Source organism: Lepidochelys kempii, chromosome 17 (genome assembly GCF_965140285.1).
Source record: "Lepidochelys kempii isolate rLepKem1 chromosome 17, rLepKem1.hap1, whole genome shotgun sequence".
Lineage (NCBI taxonomy): Eukaryota > Metazoa > Chordata > Testudines > Cheloniidae > Lepidochelys > Lepidochelys kempii.
The window spans coordinates 14,783,572-14,796,969 of NC_136396.1; the positions used below are offsets into that span (position 1 = coordinate 14,783,572).

At 41.9% G+C, this 13,398-nt stretch overlaps 1 protein-coding gene across 9 annotated transcripts in view; it reads right to left on the reverse strand.

Moving 5' to 3' along the window:
- The window catches only part of AUTS2 (activator of transcription and developmental regulator AUTS2), a 993,348-nt gene that overhangs the window by 725,211 nt on the left and 254,739 nt on the right, over positions 1 to 13,398 (reverse strand). For 8 of the 9 annotated variants that reach the window (XM_073315295.2, XM_073315293.2, XM_073315297.2 and 5 more), the window contains exon 2: positions 5,305 to 5,514. The exons of the other annotated variant lie outside the window; for it this stretch is intronic. In XM_073315295.2, the coding sequence (XP_073171396.1) occupies positions 5,305 to 5,514 (210 nt within the window). The remainder of the gene's footprint in view (positions 1 to 5,304; positions 5,515 to 13,398) is intronic. 9 annotated transcript variants of the gene reach the window in all.

Genomic DNA, 13,398 nt, shown 5'->3' on the forward strand with positions numbered 1-13,398 from the left:
CCGACTCCCCTCAGTTTCATCCATCCATAATTTCCTTCAACTGTGAAAATTTCGAACTGATAAAAATGAAAAATGTTATTATATGCTGAAATTATTTTAAAAAAAAAAAGAAAATTTCGGCCAAGCCCCACTACAAGCAGTATTACTCTCACAGCGCTCAGGGCCTGATTGTGTTGCCACTGAAGTCAAAGGCAAAATTCCCATTCATTTCACGAGTGCAAAATTAGACCCTCGCTAGGGCAGAGTCTGGCCTTCCGTATATATCTTGTATTGCAAAAACATCTATTTCCTCACCTACAGTATACTCCAAGGTGCTTCTCCTCTGATCTGCTGCTATTTTACAGTGGTGTAAGCCTATTGATTTCAATGGAATTACTCCTGATTTACACCAGTTAAGTGGAAGGAGAATCAGGACTTCACTGTTAAACATATGGTATATGTCTGCACACCATATATTGACATCCCCCATAATCTATACAAACGGATGGGTCTTCTTCCCCCTCCTCCCCCCCACACACACTCTTTGTGACACAGAGTCACAATTTTCAGCCAAACACTTAAACCATTGTAGAGGGTTACATACAATACATACAGTTGCTTGTCTCAAAGCCCACCCACAATTTGATTTTCAATTAGCAGCTCTTGGAAAGGCAGTAATAAAAGCAGTTGCAAAGAGCACTCAGATGTCATTGAAAGACTGCAAACCCAAACTGTAAATAGCACATTGTAAATCGCTTGTCACCACTGTCAACTCTCGCTGGAATCACACAGCAAGTGACAATCAAACCCATCTGCTTAGCTCCCAGACCAATGCCATCACAAACCGTACAGCTATTACCAAGCTCCCCATTCTCTCTCTGTTACCTGCTATGTATAGTCTTGTTTAAGGGTGTGCAAGGAGCACTGCTAACTACAAGCACAGATTAGAATGCAGAGCATGGCAACGGTTATTTCATCTTCTGCAGCAAAGATTTGTTGAACTACTAGAGCGCGCTAGTACCTTTACATCGGTGGAAAAACAAGCTGTGATTAAATCAGCAGAACAATTAATAGCAGCATGTTCTATTGTAAAGATGAAGTTGGGGGAGAGTGCCCATAAAGATCAACCACAAAAATCACTTGCTTTTTTACTTTAAAGGTTCCCTGGACAAAGGGGGCACCAGTCAAGGAGGTAAAGTATGTAATTCCTGAAAATAAAAAGACTTGGTAATGTCCAACGGATAAGGAGAAGGGGGACTAAGTGATTCATATACTGCGGCAACATTTAGTGGCTTCATAGAATGGAGTTTTTGAAGCATGAGCCCCAAACGGTGATATATTTATCATTTGTAGGTGCCTACTTCAGTAGCGTTTGTCTCTCTTCCTTCTCTTTCAGTTGATTGTCCCATCCCCATTAAAGCTGCTCTTCTCATCGGTCTCTCCATTTCTCCTTTTATTCGTCTTCTGCTCCTGGCACTTCTTTTTCAGGCTGCCCATTCTTAACTGCCCGTAAGCATTTGAAACGGAAATTCAAACCAGAGCACGTACCAGTGGTATTGGTAAGTGTAACAGCCCCCTGCTGCAGGTCACCCTCACGAATAGAAGCTAGGACCTTCAACTCTAATGCACAGGGCTCCACCACTGGAGCTAAAGGCATGACAATGTTCGAGGAGTAGGAGTCTTAGACTCTTGTATTTTATGGGGAGCAACCCCTAAAACCAGCGTGTTTCGTACTGCATGCTCTCAGGACCACATGCTCTCAGGTCTCCATTACTGGAAAGAAGGCTACAGAACCTCCTACTAGAGATGATGGAGAAAGTAATAGGTAGGAAAATTATGGTCAGGAAACTAAAATTTTTTTTAAAAAAAGATGGCTTATCTATTATCTGCAATTGCCAACTCCCACTGAGTAAAAACAATGACAAGCTGACCCACACAACTATTTTTCACAAATGCAATTCTTTTGCTCACACTCTCCCTTCCACTTATTATACTAAGCATGAAAAACACTACTAGTTAAAAACCCGGGCATTTTTGAAACATGATGATAAATATTTTTATCCATTTTCTTACTTCAAAGTGTTTGCATTTAAAATCATTTGTCAAGCTAAAAAAAACAATAAAAGTAAAAACCACACAATCCAACAACAAATTTTAAGGAAATAAAGCCTAGAAGGTTGGAAAATATATTCTGAGGAGTCTTACATTTCCATATTGCCAAGTCAAGTCTCCTTCAGGCATGTAATATGTGTATTTACAAAAAGCAGAGTTCAAAAGTCCTTTTCCTAGTAAAAATGTTTCACATTTTCTGGATTTTAATAAACTTGTAGGCACTATAACCTAGCTGGATAAATACCTGCATGAACACTGCAAGGTTTTCTTCCAAAAACTAATTAGCAGCCCTTATGATCGTTAACTTGAATGAAATCCATTTGATGAGAGCACTTCATCTTGTAAATCCTACATGTGAGAGTTACATTCAGCTGATAACAGATTTCACAGAAGCATGTCAGCCAGGCTGTTAACCACCATTGAAACAGTGAACAATCTCAAGGTACGCAACACTTCCCAACAGGGCTGTACTGTAGCCAGGATTTCACTCCAACATGGGAGTGCAAGTGACGACATCAAGATTGTATCATTTTGCACCCATGTAACATGCACATCTGGGACAATTCAGCATTTCTTGTTGAAATGCAAGATAAATACATTTTACTAATGACGCCCACACACACAAAATAGCCCTAACAAAGCAGATCCCCCACAGCCCTTAGATTATCTTCTCACTAGTATGCCCATATCCTTACTTCTCTGCCAATTTTAAAATCAATGGGCCCTATTTCCTCTCATTCTGATGTGACTAATACTATTGACTTCAGTGGTGTGAATCACTCTCATCCAAAAACCCCAGGAGACCAACTGACTGCTGGGAAAGGCCCCAGTGCTGGCTGGGGAAATTAGAATAAGGGTGTATGATTGTGAAGTGGTGCGGGAAGAGAGGATGCTTCATTAATACAGAAAACAAAACTGCATTTGGAACCTTTCCTTTGCCTAGTTTCTGTAAGTTGTTTACTACTTGCAGAAACACAAAAAAAAGAAGGAAAGATATGCAGGATTGAATGCCTCTGGGTAGGTCTTCTTAAATAAGGTTTGCCATCTTTTCAATGACCCTTCTCTCTCAGTTTAAGCGCTAAAATCACTGGATTTGTCAGCCCCTAAACTGCTTATGAGAGTGTGTTCTTATCTGAAGAGATGTACCTCAATCACATGCATTAATTGATATTGGGTAGGATACTTTATTCCTTCTCACTCTGTCTTTTCTCAATCTTATCCCTCTGGAATTAAGATCAGATTTACCAGCTAAAAGTGAAACCATTTTCCACGACATCTGTCAGCTCAATAGCTTCCAAGTCGGTAGATATTTATCTTAAAAAAAAAACCACAAAAACAAACCACTACTTCACTACAACCTCATAAATAACCTCCATCAGCAGCTAGGCTGACTCTTTCATTGCTTAAGAGCCCAGTAGAAGGTTTGCATCTGATAATATGCGATAACATGGGAATCAAATGATGTAAGAAGTCAAGTTTTATGAAGATGATGCACACTGTAGACACTTAAAATAACTAGATCCTCTTACAAGGAACAGAGTCAGAAATTAGTGTCAGAACATAGAAAATGCTTCTCTTCCTCTTCAATCCTTCAACGCACAATTTTAAGTCCCGACTGAGTTTTCTACTCTTCTTAATGAACAGCTCTGTTGTGGAAACTGCCGATTCAAATTTTAAGATAGCAATATCTACTCCAAACAACACAATAGCTGCAGCAGCTTTATTAAAGACAATTCACCAACTTTCAAAATAAAAAAAATTAAAAAATAAAAGATAAAATAGTATGCATGCCAAACAGGCATTTTAAGTTGCCCTCTGTGCTGAAACACTCCTCTCTAACTACCTTAGCTCTAAACATTGTAAGTTTAAAAATACTGCAAATGATTTTTTAATCTATATTTACAACTTTGATTACTAAAAATGAATAAATAGTCAATTTACTTTTACTAACACTTTATTTACTCTTTGAGCTTCCCCCAGCTCAGACAATGAAAGTCACCTTTGCCTATAGTCATTTCCACTTTCAGGTTCTCAGTTCTGCATCATTTAGGTTACAAACACTGCAAAGAAGGGCTTAGTCGTTTACTGTTTTCATTGGAATTAAAAACCAACAGGGAAAGAATTGTATTAATCTTAGGTAAAAGCTTGTTTTTAATCACAGGTAAGTTTAGGACAAATTTGAACTTGTATCGTCTCTTAACTCTGCCATTTTCCAGTTTGACAGGCAAATTAGCATGATATTTTTATACACAATATACGAAAGCATCCAAAGGATTAGCCTTCCATACATAACTGATAGAAATACAAAAATATATGCAAAATATATGCGGGACATATATATTTCTCATCAAAAAAAGCTCTGGAAGGAAAGCTTTTTGGGTGGGGGCGTTTTACTGCCCCCCCCCCCCAATATCACACCTGACACTAAGGTTTTTTTCTTTTTTACATGAGGAACAGACTTTTCTACAGATTGTTGAATTCTGAGCCCAAGTTGCCAGGTTCCAGCACTGTCATCCTGGATGCTGTGCACTCATTCATGTCCTCACCTGTGAGCCACAGCTACTGCCGTAAGAATAGCACTGTAAGGTAGGTGTGAAGTTCTTGCTCAGGGGAATGGTGATTAGTAACCCAAAAGAGTACACAGTAGTACCACAGACACTCTACAAATGAGCTCCTTGTACAGTAATCAGTCTTCCAGTTCCATTTGTCTTGATTAGTAGCTCCCCTTCTAACAATTACCTCACCTTGCCCTTGTTATTCAGAGGGAGTCTCATGCTTCTGTGTACAAAAGCTCAAGTGAACAGAAGCATATTCATACTACAGAGTCATCCTGATTACTGCTGGCTTCTCTGCTGTCCTGTGACGCTGCACTCCCCTGCCTTGCCAGTCTCACAGCCTGCCCAAGTGAGGCTCTGTAGTTTAAGGGAAGAACTTGCAGCCTCCTGCATTCTTGCTCCTCGCCTAGCACCTGGAGTCATTACACAGGTCTCCTTTCCTCACATTCCATCTAACATTCCCACTCAGTGTACCTCTCCTCCTACCAGATAAGCTAGCTGTAAATGAAAAAGAAAACACCAGGTGGCCCAACAATAAGGCAACCGGAAAGTGGTTAAAAGCAGCATAAGACCCGCCCAGATCTAGCATATTCCACGTACTATACATGAAGTGAAGATATCCAACCCTTCCCCCCCCAACAAATAACTTGTCTCCCACCTGTTTGAGCCCCTTCAGTAATTTCTTCCTTTTCCCAAGGTGTTGACAAAGATTGCGGTCATTTTCCCGGTCCGAGCTGTACTGGTGATGGTTAAGTCTGTGCTTTTTTGGATGGTACGACAGCCCATTGGTAAGTGCTTCCCGTTTCTTCTTGGCCAGAGGGTTCTGGTGCTTTTCCACACGTTCCTGAGGCTTCAGTGCTACGTCCTTCTGCACAAGAGGGTAAAGAGAAGGGAGGAGAGAGAGGAGAAAGAAAATACAGAATTATTGGTTGTGGTACAGGCTGGGAAATGACTTTTCATGTTAAAAAACAAGCCCATTGCATTTGTGCAGCTCTACTTCACTGAAATAGACTGGGACAGATCCACAGGCTCTCTCTGTATCCAGCGCAGTTCAGAGAAGGCACCACAAAGGAAGCAGTAAACCAACTTTGTGGGTTGATGATCATCAAGCCACCAACCACTGGTCCAGGAACAACTCAGGGAAGCCTCTGGGTTGCTCTAAATTCTACCAGCTACAACGGCCTGCCCGAAAGGGCTGTTCTGCCAGGCAGGGATCACCAAGTGCATCAACTAAATCCCCCAGCCCTGGCCACATCAGGGGCTGCATGGGGCCCCAGCACAGAAGGAACTGCACTGACTCTGTACTGCGGAGAGAGTTTGTATATGTTGCGAATCTCCAGCTGGCTGACTGAACTGACTTTGGCAAGGCTGCTCTTTGGCAAGGCTGTGCTTTGCACAGAAGTGCAAAGCAGCTTTAATTTGGATCTAATGGGTTCTCTCTCAACCAAAGAACTTTAAGTGTAGAATAAAATTGTAAGGCTACTGGAATTGAGGGTTCAGATACATCAAGTGTCATTACTCATTAAAATGTTACATGACTCACTCTCAGCACACACATATATACCCCCATCCAACCCTGTCTCTTGGCTTGAGTTCATCAGCACCAATATTTGCAAACACAACCCATTTACCAACTGCTTGTACATTTATTAAGTCATGTGCTTATAATGCTTAAATTAACAAACACCACGTTTTTTAAAGCAGTCTCTAGACTTTCAAATTTCTTTAGGCACATTTATATTTGGGCCCAAAGCAAAACAAAGGCCTGATCCAAAGCCCATTGGAGTGAATGGGGGTCTTTGCAATTACTTCAGTGCGCTTTCAGTAAGGCCCACCTGAACCACCCACCCACACAAGTGTCTGGGGAAGTTTACATCTAGATCCAAACTTTGTAACTGGCCCCTACCGCTGCCATTTGCATGATCATCTCTTGGCTGGAGACACCCTCAGATCCTTGGTAATAATCAAATTTGGATGCAAATTTTGTGGCTCAAGCCCACCACTAATTGTTTCCCTATAAACTTTAGACTATATGAGCCTTTTATTTTTAAATAGGTTTGGAAAGATTAGTTTTTACAGTTAATGTTGAACTCACCAAACACGCACAAACCAACCAAAATATATATTTCCATCAACAATAATCTAAATTTAGAGACAAAGAAAGAAAAATTATATTTGAGAACTTTTTATTAGAGTTTAATTTTAGGATTTTGTATGTTTTGACGTGATGTTGACAATTTGTGTTTTATTGTTAAAGCTTTAACTTTTTATATCTCAATCTCTAGTCATTAAATAATTGTCTGACCCTTCTCATTATCTCAATTGGATATAATTACCCACAGCCTTGAAAATGTAAATAGATAAAAATAAATGCTTAAAAACAGATATTTGTCAAAATTAAAAAATAAAAATTGAATTCTGCCAAGTCTATTTAGACAACATAACACTGAGCATACTCTGCTAACATATCAGGCTGAGTGGACCTTGAGCACCCACAGGAAAAGCTACCAGCCTTCGGACCTCAGTTCATTGTAACTTCAACATTACAACTGCTGATGGAACAAGCTGGGAATGAAAGGTAGAGCATGAGAAAGCTCTCCAGTGCTGTTGGTCCTCTTAGCACATGCAGGTCCGGAACCAGAAGAAGAAAATACCACAGACTCTGCCAAAAATATTGTATAAGAAGCCAGACAAATTTTCCTGACCTGGATCAGTGAACATAGTACACACCTCATCATCCATTTGCCTTTTGTTAGAAAACTCCCTCTAAATGCTTACCTCACAGAATTTATACCTAAAATCATTAACAGAGTTAGTTAAAGTGGAGGCGGTCACTATTCAACTTTGATATTGAAAAGAACAGGGAGCATTTTACAGTCATTAGAGAGGACTAAGAGCAAGGACTCCGGTTCTATTCCCAGGTCTGCCATTCACTTAAGGCACCTTAAGTTCCTTAGCTTCTCTGTGTCTCAGTTTTATCCATTTGTTACTATCCATTGCAGAGGAGAGTTAGTAGCCTTAATCCATGTTTGTGAAAAAGCTTTAAGATCAAGGCACTTCACCTCTCTGTGCTTTAGTCTCCCCATCCCTCCTCTGTGTATAGAGCTTTCAGAACCACTGAAGAAAAGCATCACATACAGACTTGGCAGAATTCAATTTCTAAAAAAAATAATTTTGACGAATACCACCAACATTTAATTTTTTTTTAAAAGCTTCAAAATAAGCTATTTAAATGTTCACAGTTGGAGAATGAAGGAGGGTCAGAATAATTATTTAATGACCGTAGATGTTGAGATTCAGAAAATTAAAGCATTATAACCATTACAACACAAATTGTCAACATCACACATCAAAACATACCAAGTCAATATCCTTAAATTAAACACTAACAAGTTCTCAGGCAAAGAAAGAAAAACGCTGCTTGCTCATCTGTAAATTTCTGCTATCATGGATGGATATTTTTATCAGTTGGCGTGTGTACGTTGAAAATCGACATCTACCACTAAAAATCTAACCCTCCCAAGCCTAATTACAGTGCAGCTAGGTCATTATTATTAATATGGAATAAGTGAAAAGTGTTACCTTGTCTTCCCATTCCCACTAAAATAACGTCCCCTTGCCTAAGAGGTCATGTTTTGACCGATATTTTTCCACAGGATTGTTAAGGTCAGATCCTCAGCTGATATAAATCAGCATAATTCCATTGACTTCAGGAGTAGTATAACGAGTTGGTGAATAGATTTTAAACTCAAAAGGTACCATCATCATCATCTGGTCTGTTCTTCTGCATTACTCAGGGTAGAGAACCTCACCCAGTATTTCCAGCATTGAGCTCAGTAATTTGTGGTTGAACTGTACTGAAATAGTCTGACAAACTCTTTTAGTAAAGCCATATTTTCCACAGACCCCCTCTTCACATTAAGTGGACGTGCCAGAATTACAATTCATATGCTGTAATGCACTGAAACAAAAAGGTACTTCATTATGAAGGAAGCTATGCTATAGCTGAGCACACAATCACACTTTATTCTGTGAAGTCAGCATAAAAATCTACTGGTTTATGAGGAGCACTTACACAAACCCGATCGTATTTGTACCCAGGGACTTTGTTAGGCTACCGGATTTAGTGTTTGTGCCTTAAAACCACTATCAGGACCCACTGTAAATTCCAAAGGGGTGGGGAGGGAGAGAGAGGGGAGAGACTTTTGTGGGAAAAATATTCTCCTAATGGCGAGAAAGCTTCTGCAGGAATGTTTCCATGGCTAAGAATCTAAATGCAACAGTGGCTGAATTCCAAACTTATAAAATGTCTCGAGGGTCTAATACTTCTATCAAGAAGTGACTAACTCCCATTAGCATTAATGAGAGCTGCTGGATGGGCCATAATTCCCTGCTGCTCTGAAGGGTAGCCCAGATACAGTTGGGTTAAATCTTTTAAACCACCTCCCTCACATATCTGTGCTAAATTTGCCAACAATTCTGTTGAGTTTAGAGCCATCACTATGCAGAGTCTAGTTAGTTTATTATTTGGAGTGGGATATACCTGTAAGGGCATCTCTCAGTGTACACCCAAGGCAAGTGAACACATGGGACCTTAAGTTTTTGGGGCCAGGTCATGACCTAATTCTCAGACAGGAGATAATTGCTGCATTCCCCAAAATAAGTGATATGCTCTGCTCACTGCTAGAAAGAGACAAAAGCAACGCATACATGCAGCTCGCAGTTACAAATCATGAAGTGGGTCTCACTTCCAATTTGCTGAGTTACCTTTGCATTAACTTTAGATAGCTCAATACAAAAAAATCAGAACCAAGTTACTCCAGAACAGGCACCAGCCTTTTGCTGCCTTATATCGCCGTAGGATTCATAACTGAGTGCTGAGGCCAAAATCTTATCTCTTTGAAGTCAAAGGCAAAACTTCCCACTGCCTTCAATTTCACCAGGATTTAGCCCCTAGAAAATTAAGACATGACTCCAGTTTTTCATCTGCAGAACTGACTGGCAGGTGAAGGAAGTGGCGTAGCAAGAGCGGTACTGGGTTTATAATGGCACCACTGGCTCCATGGCGCCGGGATCACACTTGGGAAGGGGCCCATAATCTCGGGTTGGGAGGAGGAGGGGGGGCTGAGGACAGCAGACAGCATGGTGTGTCTGGCCCTGCCTTCCTGCAGCAGCTCATACCATTTGGCATAGCTGGGGGGCGGAGAGGGGGCTCAGCCAGCCCGGGTCAGGGGTTTCTGGCTGCCACGTGTGCACAGAGCTCCCTCACCCGCCCCCCCAACACCCATTATTCGAATGTGGAGGCCAGGGAGTGTGGGGGTCCCAGCCCAGGCTGGGCAGGAGGTGGCACCAGCAAGGGTGCTCCTTGCTCCAGGTAAGCCTCCACCAGCAGCGCCCCCAGGGGAGACCCAGCACGCCCCCTGCCCCATCCCCTCCTCCCCCCAGCAGCCCCAGGGAAGACTTCAGGCCAAACTGCTCTTTGCCCATATGCCCCACCCTGCAGGGTACAGTACGCCAGAAAAGGCCAGGTTTGACTTTTTTTTTCCCTTCCAGCTTGGAAGCCTCTGAACTAGGCCACTGTCTGACAGAATAACGAATTACATACATCACTGGATGTGTTCTGCTGTGGTAATTCCTTTGTTCCTCTCTTTGAAGCTGCTGGGGAGAAAGGAAATAGATAGCAGAGGGCTGATTTAGCAGGGTACGGGAGGTACAATAGGCTTGGCACTCGATGGGAAGAGCAGCCCCTCAGTGGGCCTCAACATTTGAGCAACAGTCTTTCCAGCTCCCTCCAGACCCAGCTATCAGCAGACAGCCTGGAATGACGCCGCTCCCCTTTCCTAACTACCTTCTAGTCCCTTTTCAAAGTAAGACAGACACAAAGACAAAGTCACGGATGAGGGGATCGGAGAGACAGAGACACTGCATAGCCAGTCAGAGGAGTTCTGTCAAAACATCCACTATCCATTTATGTTTACCCCTGCTTGGCTCCTCCTGGAGCAGCAAAAGAAGAAGAAAGCATTCTGGCTGACCACTGGCCTGCCCTGAAAGTAGAAGCTGGTAACAGAGTCTGAGTGGAGGTGAGGAGCTAGGGGAATCACTGCAGCAAGCAGAGTTTGATTCACTTCAGGAAAGGAGGGAGCTGAAGCAGGCACAGCTAAACCCAGAGAAAGAAAAAGATTCCATATTAAATTCACAAGGATGAGCAGCAGCATGGTCCACTGGATAGGGCACTGGACTGGGAGCCTGAAGACTGAAGTTCCATTCCCAGCTTTGCCACTATCCTGCTGCGTGACCTTGGGCAAGTCAAACTTCCCTTCTCTGTGGCTCAGTTTCCCTTCCCACCTTTTGCTTGTCTTTTATATTTAGATTGACAGCTCTTCAGAGCAGGGACCATCTCTTACTATATGTACGTACAGTGCCAAGCACAACGAAGGCCCAATTTCACTCATGGCCACTAGGCACTGCCGGAATACAAATAATAAATGTCATTAAGGTGACAGGGGGCCATACACATACCTAGATAGATAAGGAGAGTTGGTCTTTTGTGTCAGGCACAGTTTTCAACAGCTACACACAAGAGCTGATTCAAAATGGATAGCCGATCCTGTGAACAATACATTCTTATCTTGGTGTTTCTCTCTCCTCTCCCTCCTATACACAAACATCTGTATTATTAAATAATACAAACATATAAGCCTTATTTTAAAACCAACTATGTCATATCATTCAGAGGCATCTTTCATCAATAAGGTGCTTTAAATATATAAATACATAATTATACGCAATTCAATACAAATGTGTATTACTATTTATTAGCGTACTGTATAATCTAAAAAAAAAAATCCATTCGTTTTATTTCTATCAGGCACATCAATCAAACCAATCCCTCTGCTCGTGCCTTAACACAGAATAGCTGCATATGCTGAACGGTCTCCTGCCGTGACACTAGCGAGCAGGAAGCCTGCTGAAGTCTGCCGGGTGGCAGTGCAGTCATCTTACTCCAATTAATACGACAATTTCAAACCAAATTACCTGTCTGGGAAGGAGCAGAGGAAAAGCATGGACGCACAGAGACTCTCTTACACAGTGGGAGCTTTGAAGGACACACAGTTCTCAAAGTACCAGGGCTCAGTGAAACTTGCCCCATTTCAGAAGAATTGATCACCATTGTATTTAAGGGCCAGCTTAGACATAATGGGGCCAGAGCCTCACTGACAGCTTAGCAGTCGTTCTCACAATTTTGTTGGGTGCATGTGCTCACAAATCCTAGGTACCTGGTCCCCAGCAAGCTAGTTTGTATCAGATGCCTGCAGTCTTGAGCTTCCATTCCAGCAGCCAGAGAACAGCTGGGTGTAGGGGATCCCTAGTTACGTCCCCACAACCCCTTATCCCACAGCCATCTATGCCAGTGGCCAAGAAAGGATATGAGATATAGGAGCAGCTATAGCAGCTCTTTTGCCCTATGCTGAGGGATTCTTCCCCCAGTAAAGCCAAAGCCACAGAAAGAAGCCCTAATGCAGCAGAGAACAAGGCCAAGTTTTTTGGCTGAAACTCCAGGTGTTCAGATTATAAAACAGGTTCAAACCTCAGTCTCCATGAAATGTTTCTTTGGGTTACTGTGTGTTCCGGTTTCATTGTGAACTGGAAAGGGACTTCATTTCTGAATGTCCTCTCAATATGCCCCTAGACAATGGAAATCTTTTTGGAAAAAAGCACAATATTTTAGAGCTAGCATATCCAAACTTTTACAGTTTGAAAATCTATACCATACTTGCCATAAAACCCTTAAGAGAAGCATGTGGTTTTGTTAAAAGAAAAACCACAAGTGTTACAAAGCCATACAACTTCAAATTAAATGTTCCAAAAAATATAAAACATAAAACAACCTGTTACAAAGCGACCTTAGCTCTGTAACCCCATTTTACTGCCAACCGGAGAACATCCAGAAATTAAGACAAGCCATTGTGAAAACTTTACATCACTCAAAATACCCTCAGATTTCGGAGCACCAGACGGCAGCGGAGTGCAGGTAGTACTTTTCTCAAAGTACCCACAGCCCACATGCCAGGTCCAAGAGCAACAATTACACCAAGACGACTTTTCAGAGTCAGTCGAACAACAGTTGTGCATACTATTCAAACATTCCTTTTGCAATTAACATTCTGGATTTCAAAGAAAACAGCATCTAAAAGGGTCTTATAAATAGGCCATCAGAAGACTGAGTTCAGTGACTGTCATGGACCCTGTCAAGGTTCCTCCCCCACTCTGAACTCTAGGGTACAGATGTGGGGACCTGCATGAAAAACCTCCTAAGCTTATCTTTACCAGCTTAGGTCAAAACTTCCCCAAGGTACAAAATATTCCACCCGTTGTCCTTGGACTGGCCGCTACCACCACCAAACTAATACTGGTTACTGGGGAAGAGCTGTTTGGACACGTCCTTCCCCCCAAAATACTTCCCAAAACCTTGCACCCCACTTCCTGGACAAGGTTTGGTAAAAAGCCTCACCAATTTGCCTAGGTGACTACAGACCCAGACCCTTGGATCTTAAGAACAATGAACAATCCTCCCAACACTTGCACCCCCCCTTTCCTGGGAAATGTTGGATAAAAAGCCTCACCAATTTGCATAGGTGACCACAGACCCAAACCCTTGGATCTGAGAACAATGAAAAAAACATTCAGTTTCTTACAAGAAGACTTTTAATAAAAATAGAAGTAAATAGAAATAAAGAAATCCCCCCTGTAA